Genomic DNA, 26696 nt, shown 5'->3' with positions numbered 1-26696 from the left:
TTGTTATTCGGTCCTCCAAAACTTGAAATGTTTCACTAAACTAATGAAATTAGTAAGCTTGATACAATAGTTCAGATGCTCTACTTAGATGCTCATACATACGTACCAAGAAAGTATGAGTGCAAGATTCGAACTTAGGCACTCATGTTACTCGATCCACACCCATGTTACTTGATCCACACCCAAACCACTAAGCCACAATCCCCTTGGCTTGAGATGCTAGTGTGGGGGAAAAATTCAACTGCAACTAGTAGTACGTCTCAACATAAGGATATTATTTACGAAAATAATGCTAGAAACAAATTCGCCATGGTGGGTTGGAAGAAGGCTATCCACATGTGAGGAAAAGATTTTGCTAACAGGGAACGTCGACAGTCGAAGGTCACTCCATCGTTTCGGAGAGAGGCTAATTAAAAATTCATCTTCTCTCATTGATAAGTTCCATCAATATCATAGAGTATCTACCGTTGCGCAATGTCTACTCATCTGCTGCAGTCCTTTAGCTGGCGCAGCTCCCACCCGCCCCTGCCTCTGCATCACAGGGGCAGCCGCACCCAACATCATGGTTGGCCGATCGCTTTTGATCCCATGGACCCCGAGGGCAACGGCCACCCGTCGATTCGTTTTCGGTTGCCACAGGTGCGTGTCGCGCCTCCTGTACAACCGTCCATCATGTGCAGTGGAGGAACAACTTGCGCCAAAGGAGTGGTTGATGCCCCTGTTTCGGAAGATCTTTTCACCAAACCTCAGCGGGATTCATCGCCAACGCTCAATTCATCGAAATGCGTGCTTGTGGTGGGCGGCACCGGTGGCGTTGGTATGCTGGTTCTTCCCCTTGCAAAAGCAGTGAATCTGGACGGAATATTGGTGTTTATAACTCTCAGTCCATATTAATGAGCAGCTGGTTTACGCCAGCAAACTGTGCGTGTGTTCAGGCTGAGTTCAATTTCCAAGGACGGCTCAATCTTAATTTGCCTCACCCCTATTTTGGGGGGGGCGGGGGCGCGGGGGAACTTTGCACCTTAATGAAATGACAGCTCAATCTTAATTTCCATCACCCGTATGTGGGGGCTTGACACCTTAATAAATCAATCGCCCAAAAAAAAAAAAAAGAACAGTCCTTGGGTGAGGTAGGGCAGCTGCATTTTCTAAACGGAATATTGCCACTAATAGGAAATTAGCCTGAATAGAGCATGGCACGACAAGGTAATCCTTATGGATTATGAAAAATAAATATTGCTGTGGGTCTCTGTAAATTTTGCTTAACAGTATGCGACAGTAAGAAGCACTACAAGTCTACACTACACTCTAAGACTCTCCTTAAATTTAACAATATTGGCAGGAGAGATCAGCCCCGTACATGATGAACAAGCCCTTCTTATTGTTGCCAATATCTCTCTTTAGAAATTTGAACCCATCTAAGGTCCATGACTAGTACGGGATCTCTTGTTGTGTGTCACCTACTGCCAAATGTAACACATTTAGTGTGTTTGCAGGTCTAGGGACATGAAATACAACTAATTCCTAGGCTTTGATGACTCTAATGAAGAGTCTATTCATACTCATTCTGAGAGGTAGCGTGATCCTTGCGAAGTTCAGAGGTCTGAGCCTTGTTTGAGCCTGCTGCTTAAACCCTTTGCTTACAACAACTAAGTTCCTTACTTCCAAGAGACACAAGCTCCCTTGCTTAAGCAAACCCTATGCTTGTATATATCAAAACCATGTACCAAGACCTCTTCTCGAGCATCCAAAGTGCTTCAACCCTAACCACTAATGGCTACGCAAATCAATGCCAATGGGCTATTGCTGTCCCCAATTAAGCCTCGATGGCTCAAGCACCTACGTGACTCAGATAGATTCAATCGATGAGAATAGTACTCCTATCAATGTGTAGGTAACAAGCATCAACATTGAAGAAGAAGCTCGAATCCTCAATCTTTGTGAAAAAGCTTTACTCCTTACGCTCCTCGCTCCAAGCATGAGCTCTCACAAATACTAAACACTGCTTTGATACTAGTTGAGAGGGAAGTAATGGTGGGATGCGAGGTAGAAACTATGGAGTGCAAGAGGGTTAAGAGAGAGAGAAGAACATAAGTGAGTTATGTGAGTATATAATGAATGGTATCCTCATTCTTTGTTATTTTCACTTATATATGACTATACAATATATATGTATACGGGCTTGCCCGGCTATAGGCCAATGGCCTCCCAACACCAAGCTGAAGGCATAAGCTATAAAAAGGAAATGTGTGTTGAAAAAGCAACAAGTAGACAAGACAAAAAGAATATCCTTCAAATAGGCCATACAAAGAGAAATAGAAATACAAAAACATTATGAAGCCCAACCCTTAACATCCCAAAAGAACACTCCATGCAGAATCTAGAAAGTTCACCTTGAAAAAATGAAGAAACATGTGCTGGAAACGGAAATCCTCTCTTGACTAATCACATAGATCAGAGCAGCTCTCCTCTCTCTCTTCATGTCTCCCATAGAGCCACCCTTTTGTCCCCAAGATGTTGATGATGACACATTTTGTATAGGTGCCCATTCTACCTTCTATACCCAAAGAAGACTGTTTGGATGGATAAAACTACTTTGTTTGGCTTTGCAAAGTGGAGTTTTTGATACCTTTGATCTTTGGGCTTTCGTTACTATCCCTATTCCTTGGTTCGTGGAGGATCCTGCTCTTGGCTCGTCTATGGGTCATGTAGCCCTTTGGGATAGACTCAATTCTTGAGCTTGAGGTTTTCTCTTTATGAGCCTTCAAGACTCTGTTTTGGTTCATGCGTGGAGGTTGAAGACGGTGGTAGAAGTGTGGATAAAGCTTTCTTCTCTCTACCATCAGAAGACATTTGCACACTGTATTACGTTGGAGAAGAAATGTTGCTTGCTCTTGGTTGATCACTCTCCTTCCATGAATGACCACATGAACAAAATGGAGGATACAAGGGATGAGCTTGCATCCCTCGAATAGATGATATCTTTGAAGGATATGGCCATGGTTTTTCTTATTCAACTGCCATCTCCTAGTACGATGTCTTCTACACTAACTTTTTAATATCAAGAGTTTGCGAGACTCTTCTTTGGGAGAAGTTAGCGGTGCTTGTCTTGGAGCACGATGAGTGTCTTAAAGAGATGGGAGCTAGTGGATTTGACTCTACTAAAGCTTTTACTACAAGTATATGAGGGGGAAACAAAGACAGGAACAAGAAGGTAACTAATAACAAGAAATAGGATGACAAGAAGAATGAGAATAAGTCTAAAACCGAGTGCCTCATCTTGAGAAGTGTTGGAAAAAGTACCCCCATTTGAAGCCAAAGGATGGTTAAAAGAACTTGAAGGCTACCCCTATTATTATGTAGTCTGTCTTTGTGCATTTATTTGAGGTGGAGGATATTGCTCTTGCTTTCTCCACTGAGGAGAAGCCATGGCTCATTGACAATGGGGCCACTTCCCATATGACTTATCGACATGATTAGCTTCAGGATCTTCATTCCAGAGGGGGTTCGGTTACTATTGGTGACAACTCTCCCATGCTGGTATGTGGAGTGGGAACCATTCCCTTTTCACCCGATCGTCAGGCCTCAACAGCCAAAATCTTTATGTTCCAGATTTGGGCTTTAGTCTTCTTTCAATCCATGGTTTCATAGAGCTAGGTACCCACATGGTCTTTACCCAGGATGCTATGATTGTTGAGGATTCTTCTACAAGTTTTATTCTTTCGACAGGTACTTAGGAAAGTGGGCTTTATTAGCTCATTGCCCTTGTTGCGTCAACTTCTCATGAGCTTGGGCTCCTTTGGCATGCTTGTTATGGACACCTAAACTTTGACATCATATGAAAAGCTTCTTGGAAGAAGTTAGTGGAGGGTCTCCTAGATTTTCCTCCTATTCACACCTTGTGTCCCAGTTGCTTACGGGGCAACCAGCATAGGCAACCTCATCTACAAGTTACTTCTCGAAGGGCTAGTACACTACTCGAGTTGGTCCACACCGACTTATGCAGACCTATAGGCACGACCCTCCTTGGGAAGGCCAAGTGTTTGATGATGATTGTTGATGATTTTACCAAATATGTGTATCATACTTCTTGGAGTATAAGAGTAAGGCGTACTCCAACTTCTACAAGTGGAAGGTGTTTGCTTAAATGCAAACGTCTTTCAAGGTCCGAGTTGTATGAGCTAACCATGGCAGTGAGTTTTACTCTTAAGGTTTTTTAAAGTTTTGCAAGGATCATGATATTCGGGTGGAGTATTTTATCTGAACTCACCATCAAAGAATGGTGTGGTGGAGTGCACTGATCGGCCCATGCTTCAGATGTCATGATCAATGTTGGAGCTTTGGAGTCTACCTTGCTTTCCTCGGGGTGGGGTGCTGTAGTGGTGCTTATCCACAACATGTCTTTGATTTCTGCATTGCAGAACAACTCCATATGAGGCTTTCTTTGGGAAGAAGACTTCTATCTCCCGGATTTGTATCATTGGGTGTGATGCATATGTCCATATGGACAAGAATAAACAAGACAACAAACTTTACTCAAAGTCAAAGAAGCTTATCTTTGTAGGTTACGATATTACCACAAAGAGCTACAGGCTCTATGACCCATCAACACAAAAAATTGATGTGAGCTAGGATGTAATCTTTGATGAGGCTTTTGCCTCTGATGATCCCATTGATGGTGCTTCTTGTGTAGGTGGTTCTTTGGGAGAGATTACACTCCGCCCGCCCCCCCCCCCCCCCCCCCCCCCCCCCCCCCCCCAAAAAGCTCTACCCCTTTCTTCTTGGTTACTTGTTGGCACCGCTTCTTCTTCTTTGACTCCTCCCCCTCCTTCTCCCCCGTCTGCTCCTCTTTCACCCTTGACAGTGTTGAGATAAAAATGCATTAGCTTTATTAAAACAGCCCCAAAACTTAATTAATTATTGAATTAAAACCTTTGTATTAAAATGAACCTAGAGAGTTTCTATGTCCCCCATGCAAACCCTAATTTGGGAGGCCCCAAACTTTCTATAAATAGACAACTGCCCTCCATTCAACCTCAATCTCATTTTGGTAGTTTCCAAGTGCTAGAGCTTTGCTGTTCACACCTCGTTTGCAGAGATCTTTGTCGGAGCTGCCCACCATTGCTGTCCATCACGTGGCACCCTCTTCCAAGCTTTCTGCTCCTGCACTAGAGCTGCCTAATAGCTGGTGATTGCTGTTCAGGGCTGAAACAGCCTGCATTTACAGTTTTCTATCCTTTCGTGTTGTTGAACAGCTTGCCTTTGCTGCCGCCTAGCTGTTCATGATCTCTAGACAGCTGCGTTTTGCTGCTGTGTGCTCCGCCCTGCTTGCCTTGTCATCTCCAAATTTGTGTTTTGCTGATTGTGGGGTTTGTATAGCTGCCATGTCATCATTGCTCTGCCTGTGTTTGCAGATTTCTAGCATTCTTTTACGTGTGTGTCATTGATCTGGCATCTACTGTTGCATTTGCTGCTGCTAGACACCTTTAGAGGTTGCCTTGTTGCGTTTCAGGTCCATCAATGTACAACACACTTCTTGTTCATACTCTCTGCCGTGGTTCTCGAGACACAGGAGTTTGGGGGTCAATATTCATTCACTACATAGTGTGTTTGCTGCATGAGCATTGTATTCTATTCATATTCATTCATTCAATTATTCTCTATGTTCATTGTCTCTGAGTTACCCTAACCCTAATTGTGTTCTATTATTAGTTCGTGCTTTGTCATATGATTGTATTTGAGTTTCTATGTTGAGCATTTCTTTACATTGTATGAGAGCTAGGTATCCTTTGAAGAAACTTAGATCTTGATTTGAAAGCTCTTCTCAAAAGCCAATAACTACAGTAGGAAATATGACTTTGAACACTTCTACACCTACCAAATCCCCAAAGGCACCTATGTTGAGAATTGAGCAAGAGTGGCATAAATTGGTAACTCCGCAAGGTTTCGACATGGCCGGAGATCCTTTTGACTATGCTGAAGACATGCATAATTATTTCATCACAAATGAGGAGTTGCAACTCGAAGATTAAAGAGCTACTTTGATAAGCCTTTAAACAAAAGCTGCATAAAGAAGGTATACTTGACTCTTTCTCATTAGATACAGTGCACGAGTTTAATGATGTTGTAGGACCGTTGAGACCTCCATTAGGGATGGGTCCTTGTTGAGCTAAAATTGCATTAGAAAAGGGGAGAAGGATAAGTATGAGTGGCCGTCCTCTAAGGAGGGGAAGAGAAGGAGATCCTTCAAAGAGTCTCTCTCTCCCTCTCTCTCTCTCTCTATTCTTCTTCTTCTTCTTCTTCTTCTCCTTCTCTTCTCTCTTCTCTCTCTCTCTCTCTCTCTCTTTCTCTTTCCCTTGAATGCGTTGCTCAGCATGTTGAGCCCCTCCTTTGATTCCATTGGGGGGGGGGTATATAATGTTAAGGGGGGTATTATTGGGAGGGGGGGAGGAAACGCGGAGAGGAGGTGGAGTGATGGTAGGGTCTCCACCACCTATTCTGCATAGCGGCAGGAGCGTCATCGTCTTCATCTTCTACTTCACCGTCATTTGCTTCTTCATCGTTTCCTTCTTCTTGTAATCATCACCTTCCTCCTCCCCTCGCGATCATTGTCATCCTCGTCCATGTCGTCCTCTGCTGTCTTTTTTTCCTCTTTTTTCCCTCGCCACCTGTCGGCGATGACAGGGGGGGAGAAGAAGATTAAAAAAAATTTCCATTATTTTTTTAGTGGGGGGGGGGGTTCCTATACCTTGCGGGCGGGGACTATTACATCCTCTTCCCCTTAGAGAACTCGAGATGTCATAATCTCGGAAGAACTGGGAAAGACAAGTATTAATGGGGCATAAGGTCTATGGGTTAGGACTCATTATGCGTCCGCTACGTTGCTCTTAATGACTCAAGTAGTGCAACTTATGTTATTGCAATTAACCGTAGATACGAGAGTAGGATTTATTCCCAATATAAGTTGTATTACATGTCGATAAAATTTGCTAATCATCTCGAAAAGGTATAGTGGGTTCTAAGTCTTCGTCTTCGTTTGATTCCTCTAAATATCCATAGATTGCGCTTGTGTAGCTTCGTTTTCTTAGAGGCTCAATATTTTCTGGACTTAAGTTAGGGCAGTTTGCTTGGATGTGCCCTAGCTCATTGTAGTGGAAGCATCGGCGGATGGGACATCTTCTACGGATGTGCCCTATCTCTCCGTATGTGTGGCATCTCTTGCCCTGATCTCAGGAATCATCTTTGTCAATTGTCCGGTTTAAGTTCTTGGACGATTGACTTTGCTCGAAGTAATGCATCTTGCAAGTCCATTGGACGCATTGCTTCAAGTTGGTGGTTTAGAGGAGTGTTCAGGCCATGGCAAAACTTGGATACTTGTTGTGCAATATCCATAAGCTCAAAGTCTGGTAGGTTGGCTGAAGGTATCGTCTGCGTACATCATCTTTCAGCTGAGCCCAAATAACAGCGGCTTGAGAAATACCTTGATCTTTGCACCATTGTTTCCACCATATCCGAGATTGGCCAACTAACTTAAATTTGGCTGTAATTGCTTGATTGGTGGAGGCAGTTTCCGCAGCAGAGAAATAGTCATTTATCGACTCAATCCATATCTCCGCCTCGGCTGTGACGTCTATTCCTTTTCCACCAAACTCGGGGGCCTTAATTTGTTTGAGAAGGATTTTCTTCTCTTATATGTCAGCATTTGTGGGTGCAGAAGGTGCCTAACAATCAAGCCATACCACTTAGGTTATTCTGTTTAGGATATGTCTACGAACCCTACATTAATCAATCATATATTATTATGAAGTTTCGCTCTAATACCAATTGTAACGTGCTCGCCTATTGGCTGTCCAAGCAGGTTTTTAGCGGTTCATCGAGAGACGAATCTAAGTGACGCCGCTTGGAACTCCCATGGAATGTTACGGGGTTTGTCGCCTAGGGTTTTCCAAGTCTGCCTCGCAACAGCACGTTCGCGGCCGTGAACCCACTAGGATCGACCTGAAATCTAGATTCCTACTGATCAAGGTGTCCTGATAGTGTTTCGGCGTCGGGTCATGGACATCTTACTTTACGTAGAGATACCCAAGCCGAAGCGAATCCATGCAGCACTTGGTTCAAAGAGAATGGGAAACGAGAGGGATGCGCTGATCGACCTCTCTACTTGTAGGGCATAGTCCCATTCCGGTCCCCTAAAACAGCATGAATCGGGTTCTAACTTAATGATACCTAAAGATCGAACGATGGTAAGACCTTGTGAGAAGCCTCCGAGTTCTTTAGGACCACCCTGCCGTAGGATAGACCCGTCGGGGGTTCTGCCCACTCGCTTCCCTTGATAGCTTTAGTTTTCTAATTAGGTTCTATCACATTTATGTGCGATATTTAAAATTAGCCTCCTTAATTAGGCCTTTTAGAAAACGGGGTTCATTCAGGTAATTTACAGCACAGACAATAACAGAGCAAGTAGTCCTTTTGTCAAACAAGTTTCTATAACTTATCTTCAAGTTAATCTTTGTTTCCGGTCCATACAGGAGAAATTATATTTCCCTTCTACCTCACAGAAGTACCCGGTCCAAATAACATGGTATCATAATTTCCATCCATGATCTAGAATAGGATCTTTCAATGCCATAGACGTTGGACTCATGGCAGTCTTCAACTCTGTCCCGGAGTGGCAAGGGGTGTCCAGAGCTCCACTTAACTCCAAGCGGCCTAGGAGTGAAACACAATTTCCGTGATTGGCCTTTTTACCACTTGACCTTCGGTCCGTGAAATCAAGCACAAACAAGGCAATCGGCTTTATATCATCTTCTAAGAAAACATTTCTTTATCCTCATGGCAACTTGGTATTATAGACCCTTGCCATGAATTTACCATAAATCACAAGCACTTGGAATAATCATCCATATCACAATCCAACGATTAGTTTAATGCAAAAGCATTTAGGACGTTGTTTGATCAACCAATAAAAACAATGGTATTCTTTTCCAAATGTTGCAAGAATAATCACGATAAACTTTCCATCGCATATTTGCTCTCCCCCTTGGGATTAAAGAGTGATACTAAGTAGAATTTTAACTTGTTTTATCTTCCTTTCCCCTAAAGAATGCGAGACAATTTGTAACGATGCAAGACTATCTTTCAATGTATAATAATCCATGAATTATTGTGCGAGTTGTAATCAACTCATGGTTTGGCAGCACAAGATAACTCCTTGACCGTTATTTTATGTGAAACCTTCATAGGATGGATGCAAGACTTTAATGCAAGATCAATTCGTATACCATCAATGTAAGTTTCATATAATCTTTCCCATGCATGTAGCGTCTATGTGCACAACCCCTAGGGTAGCATTGCGAACCCTAAAATGATATTGTCCTAGGTGAAGACTAATCTAAGACTTATCGATGCTTAATACTTTAGAGTCTTATATGTTGTTTATGCTATGCATGGATTCATCGTATAGCAACTAGGTGCAAATAACCTCCCTTGATACAAGCACTTTGCAAACTTCATCTTCGAATATTTGAGATGAGATTTATCCTTTTCAATGATCTATTCTAGTGCAGCACAGTATGGCCTTGATGTGTCCCATGCGGAACTTGGAATTGTACTATTCATATTCGGTACCGTAGTTGTATTGGTGGTGATGCCCTCGCTTGAGGCTTCGTTGCTTGTCGTGGGATTGCCATCCACACATGACATTCTCCGTTTGGGGGCCATTCTCAATCTTCATCTCCTATAGATGCGATTCGCTAAAGACTTCAGCACGTTTTATTCGATTAACAGGGCCAATTTGGGGAGAGAATTAAGCTACGGTGGAGGATAATTTTGTGGAAAAGGGGAGAAGGATAAGTACGAGTGGCCACCCTCTAAGGAGGGGAAGAGAAGGAGATCCTTTAAAGAGCCTCTCTCTCTCTCTCTCTCTCTCTCTCTTCAGCGTGCTGCGCAGCATGTCGAGACTCCCCTTTGATTCCATGGTGGGGGGGGTTTTATAATGGTAAGGGGGGTATTATTGTGGGGGGGGGAGACGCGGAGAGGAGGCGGAGTGTGGTGGGGTTTCCACCACCTATTCTGCATGGCGGTAGGAGCGTCATCGTCATCTTCTACTTCATCGTCATCTGCTTCTTCATGGTCTCCTTCTTGTCATCATCGCCTTCTTCCTCCCCTCTCGATCATCGTCATCCTCGTCCATGTTGTCCTCTGCCGTCTTTTCTTCCTCTTTCCCCCCCTCGCCACTTGTCGGTGATGACGGGGGGGGGGGGGGGAGGGGGAGAAGATTAAAAAAAATTTCCATTATTTTTTAAACAAGAGGGGGGGGGGGGGGGGTTCCTATGCCCCACGGCGGGGACTATTACACATTCTTGCAAATTGCAAGTGCTAGAACTTTGCTGTGTCCACACTCCGTTCGTGGAGGAGATATCAGCTGAAGCTGCCCATCATTGCTGTCCGTCAACTGGTGCATGCTGTCTAGCCTTCTCTCACCATCTCTCTCTCTTTCCAACCATTCTTTCACTATTGTACAATAGGGTGACTAATGTCTACTATTGTACTAGCTGCTACCTGCTGTCTTCAGCCCTAGAAGGTTGTGTTTACTGCTGTTTGCCCTTGTGCAGCCTGCGTTTACTATAGAGCAGCTTGTGCTCGATATTGACACCACCTGCCAGCTCAGCATTTTGCTGTTTTTGACACCCATATGCTGCCACATCATCAGTATATTTGTGTTTTGCTAATTCTGCCTTGATTCAGTGGATCTTCACCACTGATCCAGCCACACTTGAGTTGTGTTTGCTACTGCAAGACAACTTTGGAGGTTGCTTGTTGCTTTTTGGGATTTGTCAGGAGTACGATACACTCTCCATCTCATTATCTTTGCCCCAGTCCTTGAGTTAGGGGAGTTCGAGGTTTGGTATTCATCATTGCATAGTGTGTTTGTTGCATTGAGTATCGTATTCTATTCAGATTCATATTTCATTATTCATTGTATTCATGGTCTTTGAGTTATCCTAACCCTAACTATGTTTCTGTATCAATCTTTTTGTTTGTTGTACAATTGTATTTACTTTTTGTTGTGGAGTATTTCTTTGCATGGTATTAGAGCTAGGTACTCATTGAAGAAAACTAGGCCTTAGATCAAAGAGCTCGTCTTTAAAAACAAGAAATCACAAAGAGAAAATGACTTCGAATACATCGATATGGATTTAGTCTCCAAAATTATTTACACTGAGAATGGAGTGTGAGTGATTTGAGTGGCTTGCCCCTTTAAAAATAGAAATCATAGAGAGAAGATAACTTCGAATACATCGATACTAATTCAGTCTCCATAATCATTCATGCTGAGAATGAAGCGGGAGTGGTTTGAGCAGCTCGACATGGATGAAGACACCTTTCACTATGTGTCACGAGGATGTGGCATTTTATTGCTTTGCTTAGCATTTGATTAAAAGTTAATCAAATGTGCTAATGTGACTTCTTGCACATATGAGATGCAAGTTAATTATCTTACAATGTGGAACTAAGAATCCCGAAATATCACTTGATACCAAAGGCAAAAGTTGTAATAAGTTATTTCTGATAGGTACTTGGTGGTACTCGGTGTTAGATTTTGGCTTAGACCAATTTATTGGCCACTAATGGTAGTGGGTTGACATTAGAGACTAGGTCTTAATTAATTAATTAATACCGATTTAAGGATCAATAATTGTTTAGGGATACTTGGAAGATGAATTGGCCTAGCTAGTTTAATTATCGGTTGATAGAATTATTTTTTTGGACACTAGAATAATTATTAAAGTAATTTTCAGAATTAATATTTTGAAAATTAATTTAGTAAGTAGGATAATGTTGAAAAATGAGATTAGAAGATTGCCACTTAGTAAAACTTGCCCATGCAAGTGGAAAAACCGTTTTTGAGGCTATGAGAAAGAGAGAAAGAGTCATTCCATCCATTGTAAGAGAGAAGGAGACTCTTAGAGAGCAAGAAGAGGCTGCTAATGTGATTTGCAGCTATCAGGGATCAATCCTACAGTATGTGATAACAGTTTGGAGCCTTGTAAGAGCAGGTGATAGCAATCCAAGGTCCTTCTTGTGCAGATGACGACATATAGGAAGGGGCAACAGTCTTTTTGGTGGTCCTAAGCTGTAGATCATAGCTTCCATAGATGTTTGAGCAAGGCAATAGTAGTTTTTTAGTGTTTCTTGCAATGAAACTCTGAAATCTCTCTCCCTACAGCATTCTCTCTCATCCCCCAATCATTTCTTAAGTTATCTTAGCAGTTTCCAGTTGTTTAAGCCATCAGAGGAAGAGACTTCAGTCAATCTCTATTGTAGAGCCTAATTTATAGCAAAAATTAGGATTTGATAGCTACCTCGGGATATGTGCTCAAAATTAAGGGCTTAAAACTTGAAATTCCAGTAGTTGAAATTGAGGAATTTCAAGGAGATTCAAGAAGCCAGCTAGCCAATATCAGATTTAGGGCTGAATTTGTCTTTCAAGGAGTAGGGTGAAGGCCAATCCCCAAGCAAACCAAGGGACAAATTGGTTTGAAGGCTTGCTGATCATTTGTGGCAACAAGGGGCATTTGGATCTATGGAAGAGATTTAAGGAATCTCAGTTGTACTCCATCCAATTGCAGTATAAGTTAAAGAAATGCCGAAAGGGGTGCTAGTTTTGGAGCCAACAAGGTGCCTAATATCCAAGATTGTATAGTAAAGTGTGCATTTTAGATTGTGAATGTGTTAATTGCTGTAATTAAGTACTTAATCAGGTTTCACTAGCCTCTCTAAGAAGAAAGACTGGTTTCACTACATGGGAGAAACTAAGGCATATTAGCTCACTCATAAGGAATATAGTTATTGTGGCTTATAGACGAAAGAAGATTGAGAAGCTTGACAAAAAGATTGTCCTCGATAATAGCTACTTAATGAAGATATACATGATTTTCTCTCTTTAGATGTTGTATATAAGTTTGATGATGTTGCAGGGCCATCGAGACCTCCATTAGGGATGGGCCCTCGCTGTTGGAGGAGGAGATCTAGAGCATGTGTCCTATTTCCATCTAGTTTCATCCACTATGGTGCAAGGTACACTAGACTCATCTTTTGTTTCTTCTTCTTTTATCTTTTGCTTTTCAATATATTGGTAGAAATCATGAGGAAGAAAGAGTACGGTGTGTTCACTATGAAAAAGGATCTCTTGAGAACCAGTTCTTGTATGTAAACACATACCAAGGTGATTATAAGAAATCATGAGGAAGAAAGAATACGGTGTGTTGACTATGAAAAAGGATCTCTTGAGGACCAATTTCTATATGTAAACACACGCCGAGGTGATTATAAGAAAAAGTTAAGTACCTCTTTTTTCACCCTTCTTTTCGAATTTCTTCTCAAAATCACAATGAATATGGTGTTTCTTCTTCTTCCTTGCATGGTGCATCTTTATCTTTTCATTTTCCATCACTAAATGTACAAAATGAACAAAATGCATCTTCATCTGTTACTACAATTTCAAAACCCACCCATTCCACCCTCTTCTTTCGTTGCATCACCAGTTTCATTTACACCATTCACCATCCCTTATCAGACCCCTCATGTTGCACCTCACACCACACTAGGGGTTTCTTAACATATAGGCATAACCTTTAGAACCTCTAGATCTATATTTCCAGGTGGTGCTTATACATCTATGGGGAAGGCTCGACCTCCATCATATACACCTTTGGGATACACATAGCATGGGATATCCTCCCAAGCTGTCCCAAGTGTTGACTATTTAGTACCATAGTTTGCTAGCTTAGCTATGCCTAGTGGACCTTCTAGTTATGTTTCAGTATCTCATTCGACAGTTTCAGAGTCCTCCTACCCTCATAGGCACCTATGGGTCACTAAGCATGCATTTATGGATAAGACTAGTTTTAGTGGGTCAAACTTTACCACTTGGTTCAACTTGATGAGGCATGGCTTTGGATCTCCAAGGATTATGAGAACTTGTCCAAGGGCAAGAACCCTAGACCCCCCTGGTTTCCATATGAGGTTGTTCATTCTTGGAAGAGGAGAAATGCCATAGCCATAGGTGAGTTGACACAAGGTCTCCTCTCTAAATTCCACTCATAACTCCAATACTTTGACCTTGCCTCTGAGTGTTGGGCTCATCTCGTTGACCGCTATGCAGCTCAGGATTGGACCCCTCGTATCACACTTGATTGTGAGCTTCAAAACTTCAAAATTTCTAACTGGGATGACCTTATGGTCAAGTTGACTGAACATTGACGTCTTCTCAATAAGTTTTCCAGTACAGGGGCTCTTAAGTCCTTTGATGACCAGGTCACATTGTTTCTAAGTAAGCTACTAAAGAAATACTTCCATTCTACATAGAATAAAATACTTCCATTTTGCGCAGAATGTGGTATTACAACCTACAATGCCCACCTTCTATGAGTTTGAATGTCAGTATTACATTATGTTTGGCTGTTCGATCAATTTCATAGTCCATCCTCCTTAGAGGGGGCTTTTACATCTTATGAGAAGGGGTAGCAAGGGAAGGGTAAGCAAACTCATATTTCAAATCAAAATCCATACTCGAATCAAGCTATGAGTCACAAGGAACTTCCCAAAACCTAGGTGGTAGAATGTTGGTGCAGCTCCTCGAGTCTTTGAGTCACAAGGAACCTTCCAATCTTCTGTTAAACCTGGGTGGTAGAATGTTGGTGCAACTCCTTGAGTCTATCTTGGGAGAATCTTACTGTGTGCTTGATATCCTTTGACTCACTAACAGGTTTGAGATGAGGGCAGTCCAGGATAAGAGTTTGCTGACACTTCCTGATATTCCCTCCAAGGTCAATAATGCGCAGTGCTTTGTGCTCAAAAAGATAATTTCGGGGGATAGAGTCACTTGTGAGTAAAGAATGGTCCGATTTATGCAATAAATCCCAAAGGAATCCTGAGTCACTACCAACACTTTTTACCCAAGTTGGAAGTATGCTTTACCAGGAAATTAATAAAACTTTTATTTATGCCTTTGACTTATAGAAAAACTGTAAAAGCCATAGCCGATGACATTTATGATGTCATGAACCAATATATATGGTATGAAAGCAGTATGAACCTAGCTACTACAGAGGCTTATAAGTTCTAGTGTGATCATGTCACAACTCTATAGAAACAGAATTTGTATCCTTTTTCATTAATTTGTCTATATAATGATTTATTAAATTTATTTCCTTTGCACTAATTAGATATAAAGAAAAGTGCATTGGAGCTGGCCACTGATGAGTGGTCACACGTTATGGTGGACCCACGGAGTGGGTTAGAGAAAAGATAGTTCACACTTCCACCTATATGACCCGATTGGGCGCCTGTGACTAGAACTCACACATATCAGGGTTAGACTCGCACACAGAAAGGATTGATGCCTTGAAGTATGGGCTAGATCCACTAGAACAGACAGTTACAATCAACAAGATGGCATGATCATGAAATGCTTGTATAATGTGCATGTGTGGGTTGAAAGCTTGAAATGCACATTTCTTTGCATAGGAAAGTCACATGAAGATTCGGATACCATTTTTGCGATGTACACGGAAAAAGCTTTCATATGACACCCATATTGGGGAGGTCCCTAAATTTTAGGAGATCCCTAAATTTTAGGAGGTCCCTAAAATTTAGGAGCCTCGAATTAGCCTAAAAATGCTAGTCCTAAAAAATAGGGATGTCATTCTAAAAATAGTAAGTTCTGTACTCTGACTGTGCTTACTAAATTTGGTTGTTTCTATTCTTGACAGTATTCAACCCAAAAAGGAAGGCCATAGAGAAGAGACAAGTGTCAAGACACTTGTCACACAAGTTTCCAAGTGTCCCACCACTTGTCACATCTCATGACATGTGGCTGGACACTTGTCTTGTGCTACTCCACTTTCCCCTTTTGTACTAGCTCTCCCCTCTCCTATAAATAAGAGCTCGTTTTTTTTCATTGATCATCATTTTTCTTTGCTGTAAACTCATGTACAACACCCACAGATAGCCAGAAACTGGCCCCATCCATCCCCATCATCATCCCCCACTTCTTCATTATCAAATTCCTCCATATTCCCTCTTCTATCACTGCTGTTTACAGGACAGCAAGCCTGTAAATTCATCACAACACCTCCTTCTCGAGCTTTTTCTTCCATTTTAGCTACAAGAAGCAAGCCCTATCCATGTACTGTTGATCAACGATGGAGAAAGGCTGAATTTCCCTTTTTCTTCTCTCATACTATAAAGAAATCAGCTCTTATCATTGCATAATAGATAATGCATGTGTGTTTGTATATCTTTGCATGATCTTGTGAGAGTGAGAATTACTTCTTCTCACTCTCAGGTTGATTGTAACTGAGCTCTTCCCTAAGGGACTTGGGTTGAGCAGAAATGCATTCCTTCGGGGGGGGGGGGGTTGCCCTTCTTCAACCCTCAATATTGTCTCCATTACTTTTACATTTTCATGGCTGTAATTTTGTGAGTAATTTTCATTTTCAGCTTTAAGTATTCATTCTCTTTTATATTAAATCTCGAAAACAAGCGAATATCATAATTGTTAAGCATACTACGTTGTTCGGGGCGTTTACAGATCACTACTCCGGAGTGGACAACTTGTTGAAACTATTTGGATTGGTGGAACCGCCAGTTGGGCTGCTGTCTTTAACTTGTGACCTAGCTTACTGCCTACGTGCCTGTTATGCCCAGTCATTCTGAATAGCACTCTCTCTTCCCCCCTCAAACCCCCTGTCTTACCACAGCTGCTAACATAGAGTTAGCTGGGGCTGCTTCTTTAAGTTTTATCACCATTCTACACTTGACGAAAGGGTTTAACAAGCAATATTGCTATTCCTCACGTTTGCAATGTTCTTCACTCACCCATGTGTTATTGCTGGTTTAAGCTTTCGCCTATTGTCTAAGATTCCCCACTGCTGCCTCTCGACGGAGTTTGGGCCATATCTCAGTTCCAGTATGGCTGGTCGTCCGAAAAGATTAGCTAAGCATCATAATCTTGGTTGGCCTTTACCCAACCAACTACCTAATTCTATGTAGGCTCATCAAACAATGCTTCATTATCTTCTTGCATAGCTTTATTGCTTGCGTTGCTTTTGGATCTAGCTTGAATTGTTTGGCAAATTCGTGCATGTTACACACCCGTTTACTGCTTTTTTTTTCAATTATTACCTAAAATATCTATTCTTGCTAATATGCTACGTGTTTGTCTTCAAAGTTTTATGACCCAACATGTTAATAACTCTTTTTTTTTGCAGCATTGCTTTGTCTGCATTAAGTAAAATATACATAAACAAATCTAATGCTTTTTTTCCTTATCCCTTAGCATAGATGCTGGGCCATTCTAAACTTGAACCAAAAATCTTGCCCATAAAGCAAATCAGCAAATAAAAACAGGTATTATCAACACTATCAGTTGGTTACTTTGATGACGAGTATCGCTCAAAGGCCAAGGATAGTCCACCCAAAACTCATGTCTTGAGTACATCATGTGAGGGCCCTTCAACCCCATCTCCATAGTTGAGACAATAGGGTAGACCCGTTGCTTACATGGTAGTTGGACCTTCTACTTCCTCTTCACCCAAGTTGTCAAAAAAGTTTGCCCATTCTACTATTTGGAATTTAGTCCTTAGACTCTCCTTGTCTCCCTTTAGGATAGACTTGATGAGTCCCTTCTCTTTCTAAGTCACTCTATCCCCATCGATGTGCAACTAGAAGCACTTGAGCCTACTTTCTCTCGATATCCTTTGGCCAAGTAGATTGTGGAGCCTTCCTTTGGCTTAAATATTGGTGATATTGATTGATGCTCAGATATCCTATGGCCAATAGTTTGTGGAGCAGCGTAGATATCGATGATATTGAATGATGTCTTCTCTCTTTTGCTGCACATTCCCACTTACTTTTCTGCATCTTTAGTGTGCCTATCTTCTGAGATAATGGGAATCCCTTCCCATTTCACACACATCACCTACTTGCACTTTACATTGAAGTTGAGATATGCATGTTTTATGGTGTTATGTCGTTGTTTTTTCTTTTCTTTTGCAAGTTGCCATCACCTTCTATAAGACCTACCGCTTTGATTGGAGTGAGGACTTGGATCATTTGGCACTCCTTCCCTTGGTCACACTTCTTTGGTGGAGCTTTCCACTCTGTTCCAGGAAGGAGATTTCTTCTCCTGAGGACAAGTCATTGCCTTCCTTGAGGCCACCTTGGAGGCCATTCATTTCACAAGTTTTCAGCTCGACATACATCTCACTCTTCTTCTTTGGGTGCTTCTCCTTTCTCCCATCGACATCGACATCTTGGGAGGAGAGAGGGTGTTTACTTCTTCTTCCATTGTTCGAGATGACCATGATTGTAAAAAACAAACTACGTAGCATATTCCGAGCTAGAAAGTTGATAGGAGGCTCTTTAGTACCCCTAATGGCAAGAGGCCATGGAAAAGAAGCTAGAGAGTATTAACATAAATGAGACTTGGACCTTGATGGATCGTCCGCGTCACAAGAATGTCATTGGGACTAACTGGATTTTTAGAAAAAAGCTAAAAGCTGATGAAACTTTAGACAAGTACAAGGCTCGCCTTGTAGTACAAGGGTTTCGATAGGAGCAAGGTATTAAATATGAAGAGACCTTTCTTACTGGTGATCGCACTAGCTGCTCATCATAGTTGGCCAATCTACTAGATGGATATGAAAAGTGCATTTCTGAATGGTTATCTAGAGGAGAAAGTCTATGTGGACTAGCCAACTGGATTCTCTTTTGCTAATTGGAAAGATAAGTCTTTTATTTGTGGAAAGCTTTATGGACTGAAGCGAGCACTGTGGTCTTGGGTGTAGAGGACGGATGAGTTCTTTAGGACTCACAGATACCATTCTACTTCTTATGACCCAAACTTATATGTCAGTATCATTTCAAAGGGAAAAATACATCCTACTATACGTAGGCAATTTACTTCTTATTGGCTCAAATTCTGTTGCTATAATAGAAATTAAGGCCTAGCTTAGTTTTACATTTGAGTGATCTTGGTCAGTTGGTCTTATTTTTTGGGGACAGAGATAGTTCGTTCCGAGGGTAGTATTTTTATGTCACAGTAATAAAAGTATACTATTTTGTTGATGAAACAATATTGCATAGTTCAGACATGGCATGTGACCATGCCTCTTGATCCCACTGTCCACTTATCTAAGGATACTCTCAATTAGTTCTTCGTTTGAGGATAGCTATAGCTCTGTTGTAGGGAAGCTCTTTAGTTGATTCACCCTAGGCTAGATTTAGCATACTCAGTTAGTTTGCTTAGTCAATATTTCATTGCACCTAGGATGTCACATTGGATTGCTTATTTACGTGTTTTGAGATATCTTCAATGTACCTACTCTTATGGATTAACTTTTGGTCCTGGTTTGTGCTTGTAGGGTTACACTAATTTTGATTGGGCATGAGATCTTAACACCCGGTGTTCCCACGGTGGCTACCTCTTTTCCTTGGACATGAATCCCATCTCTTGGTCAAGTTGTAAGCAGGAGACAAAGATGGCTTCCATGGCTGAGGCTAAGTATAGGGCTCTTTATGATGGCACCACTAAGCCATCTATCTTAGTAGCTTGCTGACGCTGCATCAATTCCCTTGTGCTGCTCTGAACGAGAGTGTGATTGCACTGGTTGGTAACCCCATTGTCACCTCATGGACGAGGCATGTTGAACTACACTTCCACTTCACCAGAGAGTAGGTTAAGTGTCACGAGGATATGAAATTTTTGAGATGCTCGAATCTTGCTAGTAACATTGATTAATTTAAATTACTCAAATGAGCAAGGTTGTAAGGTACGTGTGATGCACATGGCAATTATTTCATGGTAATAGCCTAGGGTCCTTGAGGTAGTAGTGGATATCAAAGGAAAAAGTTATGATATGTCATGTTAGTTAGGTTTTGGTAGTCAGTTGTTGTCAGTTTTGACCTTGGGATGGTTAATTGTCCATTAAGTGTCAATGGTGACACTAGGGACTAGTATTAATTAATTAATTAATACCAGTCTAAGGGTCAATTGAGGTTGGGGACCACTCAAGGTTGCAATCAAGGTTGCAAATGGCCTAGCCAATTTAATTGTGGATGAGTACATTTAAATGTGGGCTGGATCAAAAGGGCTGAAATTAATTTTCAGAATTAATTAATTGGCTGAAAATTGCTGAAAAATCGGATTAGAAGGCAGCCACTTAGCAAGAATGCCCACGCAGTGGGAGAGAAGGCTGATTGGGGTTGGTGGAGAGCGATTTAGGGCATTTAGCCTATGGAAGAGAGGAAGAAGTATTAAGAGATAGGTATGTGAATCCATTGTATCCACCCTAGTAAGTGTGAATGGATTGGAGGGTAGGGGAAACCCTAACCCTAGCCATCCAAAGGCTATATAAACAACCCTAAGGGTCACTCTCAGTAGATGAGAGAGTACCCTAGTTTTACTTTGAGCAACTTAATAAGCAAGATCTTGTTCTTGTACTTTGAGCTCTCTTCTCCTTCTTGTGCACATCTTTTGATGCTACAACTCTGATATTCCAACATGGTATCAGAGCCATCTCTGATTCATTGAGCTTTCCCTAACTTCATCTTAGCCTAAGTGCACAAGAAAAATTTCATTTTTCATCTTATTCTCTCAACCTCCATTGTTAGTTCTGGACTTGCAGACCTTGGAGGAGTTGGTGTGGCCAAGGGAGGTTATATTAGCTCATGATTTATTCTATGGACCTCTTTTCCACCTTAGGGCGTAGTTTCTTGTCATCTAATTTGCCAACATTGTCCACCCTAGGAACCGGCATTGCTAAAATATGCAGAAAAAGGTGCAGACTTTGTCTGAGCAGATTCGACCTGATCATGCTCATCACAAAGGGTGCAATGGTAGTGGCTACCATGGGGCTTAGATAGTGCCCCCCCCATTACGGACCTTCACGAGACTTAAAGTCATAACCTGTCATGAGGTACAAAAAGGCATAGTGGAATGGCACACAAGATATATCAATCAGGAATCTTTGTATTCATGATATCGAAAGATACAACATTGAGGCACATCTCAGGACTACACCCTTGTGACGCCGCATATGTGAGGGTTCACCATTGAGTATAGGGAATCACACGTAGAGTGTAAACCAAGCTGAGTTGAGAGTTACTACTACTCCCTATATAGGTGTTTTTGGCTCCAATGCCATGGTATAGCTACAAAGCCCATATCCTTACACTCACCCCTGCTTAATGAATTGTTGTCCTCAGTAATCTAAGGGTGGTTTCTTGACTCATTCTGGGGTCTTAACACAGCTTATGCTATCAAGTTGGTCAGTGTTTGCCGGTCTAGAACTTGAGTCATTAGCGGGGTCTTAACGCAGCCTTTTCTATCAAGTTGGTCAGTGTCTGCCGCACTACAACTTGGGGGTCTTAACACAGCTTATTCTATCAAGCTGGCCAAGTTCTACCCATCTAGACTTAGTTCTTTTATTGTTTTTGCATTCCAGTCAACCCTCGACTCAATTACATTTGAGGAGTGGAGGCTTCATAGTCCAAACTTGAGGTCGGCTTGGCTTTTATGGCTTTGCATGCCAAGCTTTGTAGGCGTGATCCCAAGTTGTCGCGCTGTTAGGGTCAAGGCGTGGTGGCGCGGTTGTCGCCATGTTGTGCCATGCCTTAAGGGAGACAGTCCATTAAGTTGCTCCTTGCACTGGTGCTCTCTTTCTTCGTGCCATTGCCTTGGGCCTTGGGAACTTGGGTCTCTTGGTTCGCTTACCAAGACACTTTGCCCTCATTGCCAAGTCAAGAACTTGGGCGGTTTTTCTTGGTCTCCTTATCAGATCTTTCTCGTTTGCTTTATACTTAGACAAACCGGTTGGTTTATACTTAGACAAACCGGTTGGTTCGGCTTGTCTTTTCGCATGGAAAGTGCGGTCTTGGTGCATTGCACCTCTTTGGCTCTTCTTAGCCTCATTTGGAGTTGAGGCTCTTGGGGTGAATGGACTAAGTCGTCACACTTAGACTAGATTTTGGTTTGCGGAAGTAGAGGTATCCTTGAAGTTCTTGGGGTGACGCCCATATGTGTGGTGCTTGGTGTGTCACAGATCCATAGGATCAGGGGATGACAACTCCTTGCACTGCTTGGGACGTGAATACCAAGATTTCAATCTTTGCCAGCATTGAGTATGGTCCCAAGGGGTTCCATAGTCGAAAGACATTCACCTTAAGAGTGAGTTGCCAAGGCTCAACTAGCAAGGTTCGCTTCCATGGCCTTGAGTTACCTTGATTGGACCATATTGCGAGCACTCCCTCATACTCTCCCTTCTTTGAGGCATTGTCCTCGGACTCCTGTCCAAGCTCATAAGGGTTTGCCTCTTCGGGTTCAAAGGCGTAGCCAATGACTCCATTGTTGAAGTGCACTTGGTTTCTACTTTGATCTGAGTTGGTTGGGATGGGATGTGGCCTTGATTCAAAAGCTTGGCTTGCTTCGTCCTTAGCCACGAATTGAGTTGGGGGGTTTTGGAGGCATCTTCATTCTTATCTCTCATCTTGGCTCTAGCGGCTTGCCTCCGTTTCTTGGCGTTTGGTTTCGCCTTCTTCTTCGTCTCATTCTCATTCTCATTCTCTTCCTTCTCTATCTTTTGCTCTTCTTTTTCCTTCTTGTTTTTTGTCTTTTCTTCTTTGGCCTTCTTGCCTTGATCTATCTTCTCTTGCTCTCCTTGTTCTAGCCCATCTTCTTCATTTGGCTTCCTAGCTCTCCATACTTGTTCTTTCACTTTGCTTTCTTTGTTCCATCTTCTTCATTTGGCTTCCTAGCTCTCCATACTCGTTCTTTCACTTTGCTTTCTTTGTCTTTTTCTATTTGCTCAATCTTTTTTCTAGCTTTCTTCTTCTTGTTTTTTTCTACTTGTTCCTCATATCTTGCTCTAGGAGGACATTGCTATGCCATGTAATCTAATGCCACTCTGACATTGAGGGGGGGTGTTGAGAGATAGGCATGTAAACCCATTGTATCCAAGGGTGGATAAGGTCAGATGAGTGTGAATGGATTGGAGGGCAGGGAAAACCCTAACCTTAGCCATTTAGAGGCTATATAAATAGCCCTAAGGGTCACTCTCTGATAAGAGAGTATCGAGTTGTACTTTGAGCAACTTAATAAGCAAGATCTTGTTCTTGTACTTTGAGCTTTCTCCCCCTCTTATTCACATCTCTGATATTGCAACAAGGAGCAGTTTCTGGTCTGATTTTCAGCCATTGGAGGATCTTCTAGGGCAGTCAAGAGCTGGATGAGACCAATCCAGGGCAGGCAACAATAGTTTTAGTTCTCCCAGGTGCAAGCGACACTAGTCAGGGACTGGAGACAACATTTCATGCTCTCCTTGGCAGTAGGCGATAGCATGTGAGGTTGATTTAGGTAGATAGCAACCAATTTTAGGGTTCTTCCACATGGAAAATCAGGGAATTCTCTCTCTCTAGCATTCTCTCATCTTCTCCAAATTATTCTCTGAAGATCTTAGCATTCCTTAGCCATTTGAAGGTATTCTTAGTTACATTTGGTGGACAGTAGGGAGAAATCTACTGTAAATCCTAAATTTTTGTAGAAATTAGGATTTAGTAGGCCACCTTGGGACTTGTGCCATCAGTCAAAGGCATTGTACACTGAAATTAGTACCTAAAATTCAAGGAATTGTCAGGTATTTCATATGCTAGCTTATCCCATGTGATTTGGGTCTTCATTTGGACAGTGGTGGTTCCATTTGAACAAGTCTTGGCTGAAAATCAAGGGATGATTGTTCCAAATTGCTTGTTGATCAGTTGTACAGCAAGGAGCTATTGGATGAGCAAAGGAGATTGTGAAATCTCAGTTTGTACTCAATCCATTAGCAATTCAAGTTAAAGAAATACCGTAAGGGGCACTAGTTTTGGTGCCAATAGAGTGTCCAATGTCCAAGATTATGATGGTAATGTGTACATTTCAGTTTATGTTCATTTGTTAATTATTGTAATTAAGTGCATGATCAGGCTTTACTACCATCTACGAGAAGGAAGGGGTTTCATTGAGCTAGACACTATTCACCTTGAGTTTGTGCCATCATGCCAAAATCCACCAAAGGCATCTTCATGGGCTATGGTGACGAGGGTGAATTTGGCTACAGAGTGTGGTTACCTCAGTCCAAGAAAATTATTCGCAGCCGTAATGTTGTGTTTAATGAGGCAAAATTGCTGCAAGGTACTTTAGCCTCTAATGAAGATATGAAAAAGGTCAAATTTCAGAGTTTGCAGCCACCTATTATTTCAGAAAATGAGCCTCATGGTGCTGTACCATAGGCTGAAAATGATGATCAATCGGTTATTTTTGAGCCAAATGATGATGGACAGCAAATAGGAGCACAAGGAGGTCATGGACAGCAAGATAGACTTGCTGATTATGAAAATGCAGGTGCTGGTAATGAAAATGAAGGTGATGTATAGCATGAACAGCATGTTGAAAATGGCTTATAGTAGCCAATAAATGCTGAAAATAATATACCTCTAGATGTAGACCCAATTCCTGAAAATGTTGATCATTGGGTATGCAGGTCTACACGCGTAAGAAGGCAACCACATAGGTTTGACCCCTCCTTGCATTATGTGATACTTATAGATGAGGGTGAGCCTCTTACATACGAAGAGGCCAAGTCATATGAGTTCAGCAGTAAGTGGGAGCTAGCTATGAAGGAAGAGATTAAATCTCTATATGCAAATGATACTTGGGATCTTGTGTCATTGCCCAAGGGAAGGAAGCCATTTTCAAACAAATGGGTGTACAAAGTAAAGACAGTTGATGGGAAACCCAAGTACAAGGCAAGGCTAGTTGCCAAAGGGTAAAGGAAGGAATTGACTTCCAAGAGGTCTTCTTACCTGTTGTGAAGATGACTACTCTACATGTGCTTTTTGCTCTCACTGCTCTATTGGACTTAGAGTTGTATCAAATGGATGTATAAACAACTTTCTTGCATGGTGACATTGATGAGGAAATCTACATGAAATAGCCCGAGGGCTTTGTAGTTCCTGGAAAAGAGCAGAGGGTGTGTAAACTAAAACACAGCCTGTATGGGCTGAAGCAAGCACCACAGCAGTGATACAAAAAGTTTGACACTTTTATGCTATCTCATGAGTTTACACGCAACCATGCAGATCATTGCTTGTACATAAAAAATGATATAGATGGCAGCCCCATCATACTTGTTTTGTATGTGGATGATATGTTGCTAGCTGGGAAAATAAAGACTAGCTTGGATGCTCTAAAAAATGAGCTGAAATCAACCTTCTCCATGAAAGATTTAGGGAACGTAGAGCATATTTTGGGCATGAGGATTCGTAGAGATAGAATGTAAAAATTGCTATTTTTATCTCAAGAAAAGTACATTGAAAAAGTACTGGACAGATTTAAAGCCTTTTGGGGTACCCTTACCACCTTATCTTAAGCTTAGCAAAGTTAATAGCCCAAAAGATGACGAGGAAGCAAATGCTATGAAGGGAGTCTCTTATGCATTAGCTTGTGGCTCTCTTATGTATGCTATGGTTGCTACTTGTCCAGACATTGCTCATACAGTGGGAGTTGTTAGCAGGTTTATGCCAAATCCTGGCAAAACACATTGAGAGGTTGTCAAGTGTATTCTTTGATACCTCAAGGGTACACAAAGAAAGTGTATTTGATATGGGCAAGGTGCACTTAGTTTGCAGGGTTATTGTGATGCAGCCATGGCAGGTGACTTGGACACTCGTAGGTCCACCAGTGGGTATATCTTTACAGTTGCTGGTGGGGCTGTTTCTTGGTGTTGGAGGTTGCAAGACATTGTTGTGTAGAGTACCACTAAAGCTGAATACATACCAGCTATTGAAGCTTCTAAGGAAGCTATATGGTTGAGCAGACTTGCAGAGGATCTCGGCATGTCTATAGGTACTGTAGTTTTGGGATGTGATAGCCAGAGTGCTGCATATCTAGCTAAGAATGCCATATTTCATTCACGCACAAAGCATATAGATGTGCGATATCAATTCATCAGACAGATTCTGGAAGATGGTCAAATCACATTGACCAAGATCAAAGCACAAGACAACCCTGTAGATGTTCTAGGTTGACATGATAGACCTTCGGATCCTTCACTTCTTCCTTGGTTGGGAGATGTATCAAATGGCACAAGGCATCTTCATCTCCTAGCACAAGTACATCTCCGAGCTGCTTTCGGATTTTGGTATGGCCGAATGTTGGCCTATTTCTTGCCCCATTCTTGAGAGAGAGAGAGAGAGAGAGAGAGAGAGAGAGAGAGAGAGGACAAAGGAAGAGCGACTCAATATATTAAGTATAGCATACAACCTACAAGAGCTATTCAAGTAACCTACCAAGAGCTTATTGTAGGAAGGCACCAAGAGAGCACGCACAACCAAGGGTGAGATTAGAGTGATGGAGTGTAACTATATGTGGCCTTTAAATAGGCAACTGATGGAGAAAATGAGAGGCTATATGCCAAATGAAGGAATATTTAAAGAAGTCTCAATCTAGAATAGTGTTGGGGCTGTTTAGTAGTATTTAAACTAGCCACTGCTCCAAGTATCCAATCTAGTAAAGCCTCAATCAAGAAAAGCGCTAGGGTCTGGTTAGCAAGATTTACACTAGCCATTCTTCCAAGAGTTCAATCTAAGGTTGT

At 41.9% G+C, this 26696-nt stretch overlaps 1 protein-coding gene across 5 annotated transcripts in view; it reads left to right on the top strand.

Moving 5' to 3' along the window:
• Window positions 1-315: 315 nt before the first annotated feature.
• LOC148025333 (uncharacterized protein At5g02240-like) overlaps window positions 316-26696 on the top strand; it is a 49203-nt gene continuing 22822 nt past the window's right edge. For 4 of the 5 annotated variants that reach the window (XR_015693044.1, XM_087692370.1, XM_087692372.1 and 1 more), the window contains exon 1: window positions 316-817. Coding sequence is in view for 3 of the 5 variants with exons in the window: in XM_087692370.1 (XP_087548496.1) it covers window positions 475-817 (343 nt within the window). In the remaining 2 variants the exon portion in view is untranslated. The remainder of the gene's footprint in view (window positions 818-26696) is intronic. The other variant, XR_015693045.1, reaches the window with a different exon arrangement.

Source organism: Lygodium microphyllum, chromosome 14 (assembly GCF_053477565.2).
Source record: "Lygodium microphyllum isolate KBCC chromosome 14, Lygodium_microphyllum_v1.1.10, whole genome shotgun sequence".
Classification (NCBI taxonomy): Eukaryota; Viridiplantae; Streptophyta; class Polypodiopsida; order Schizaeales; family Lygodiaceae; genus Lygodium; species Lygodium microphyllum.
The sequence above is the reverse complement of the archived record's forward strand: the minus strand, read 5'-3'. Positions and strand labels throughout refer to the sequence as shown.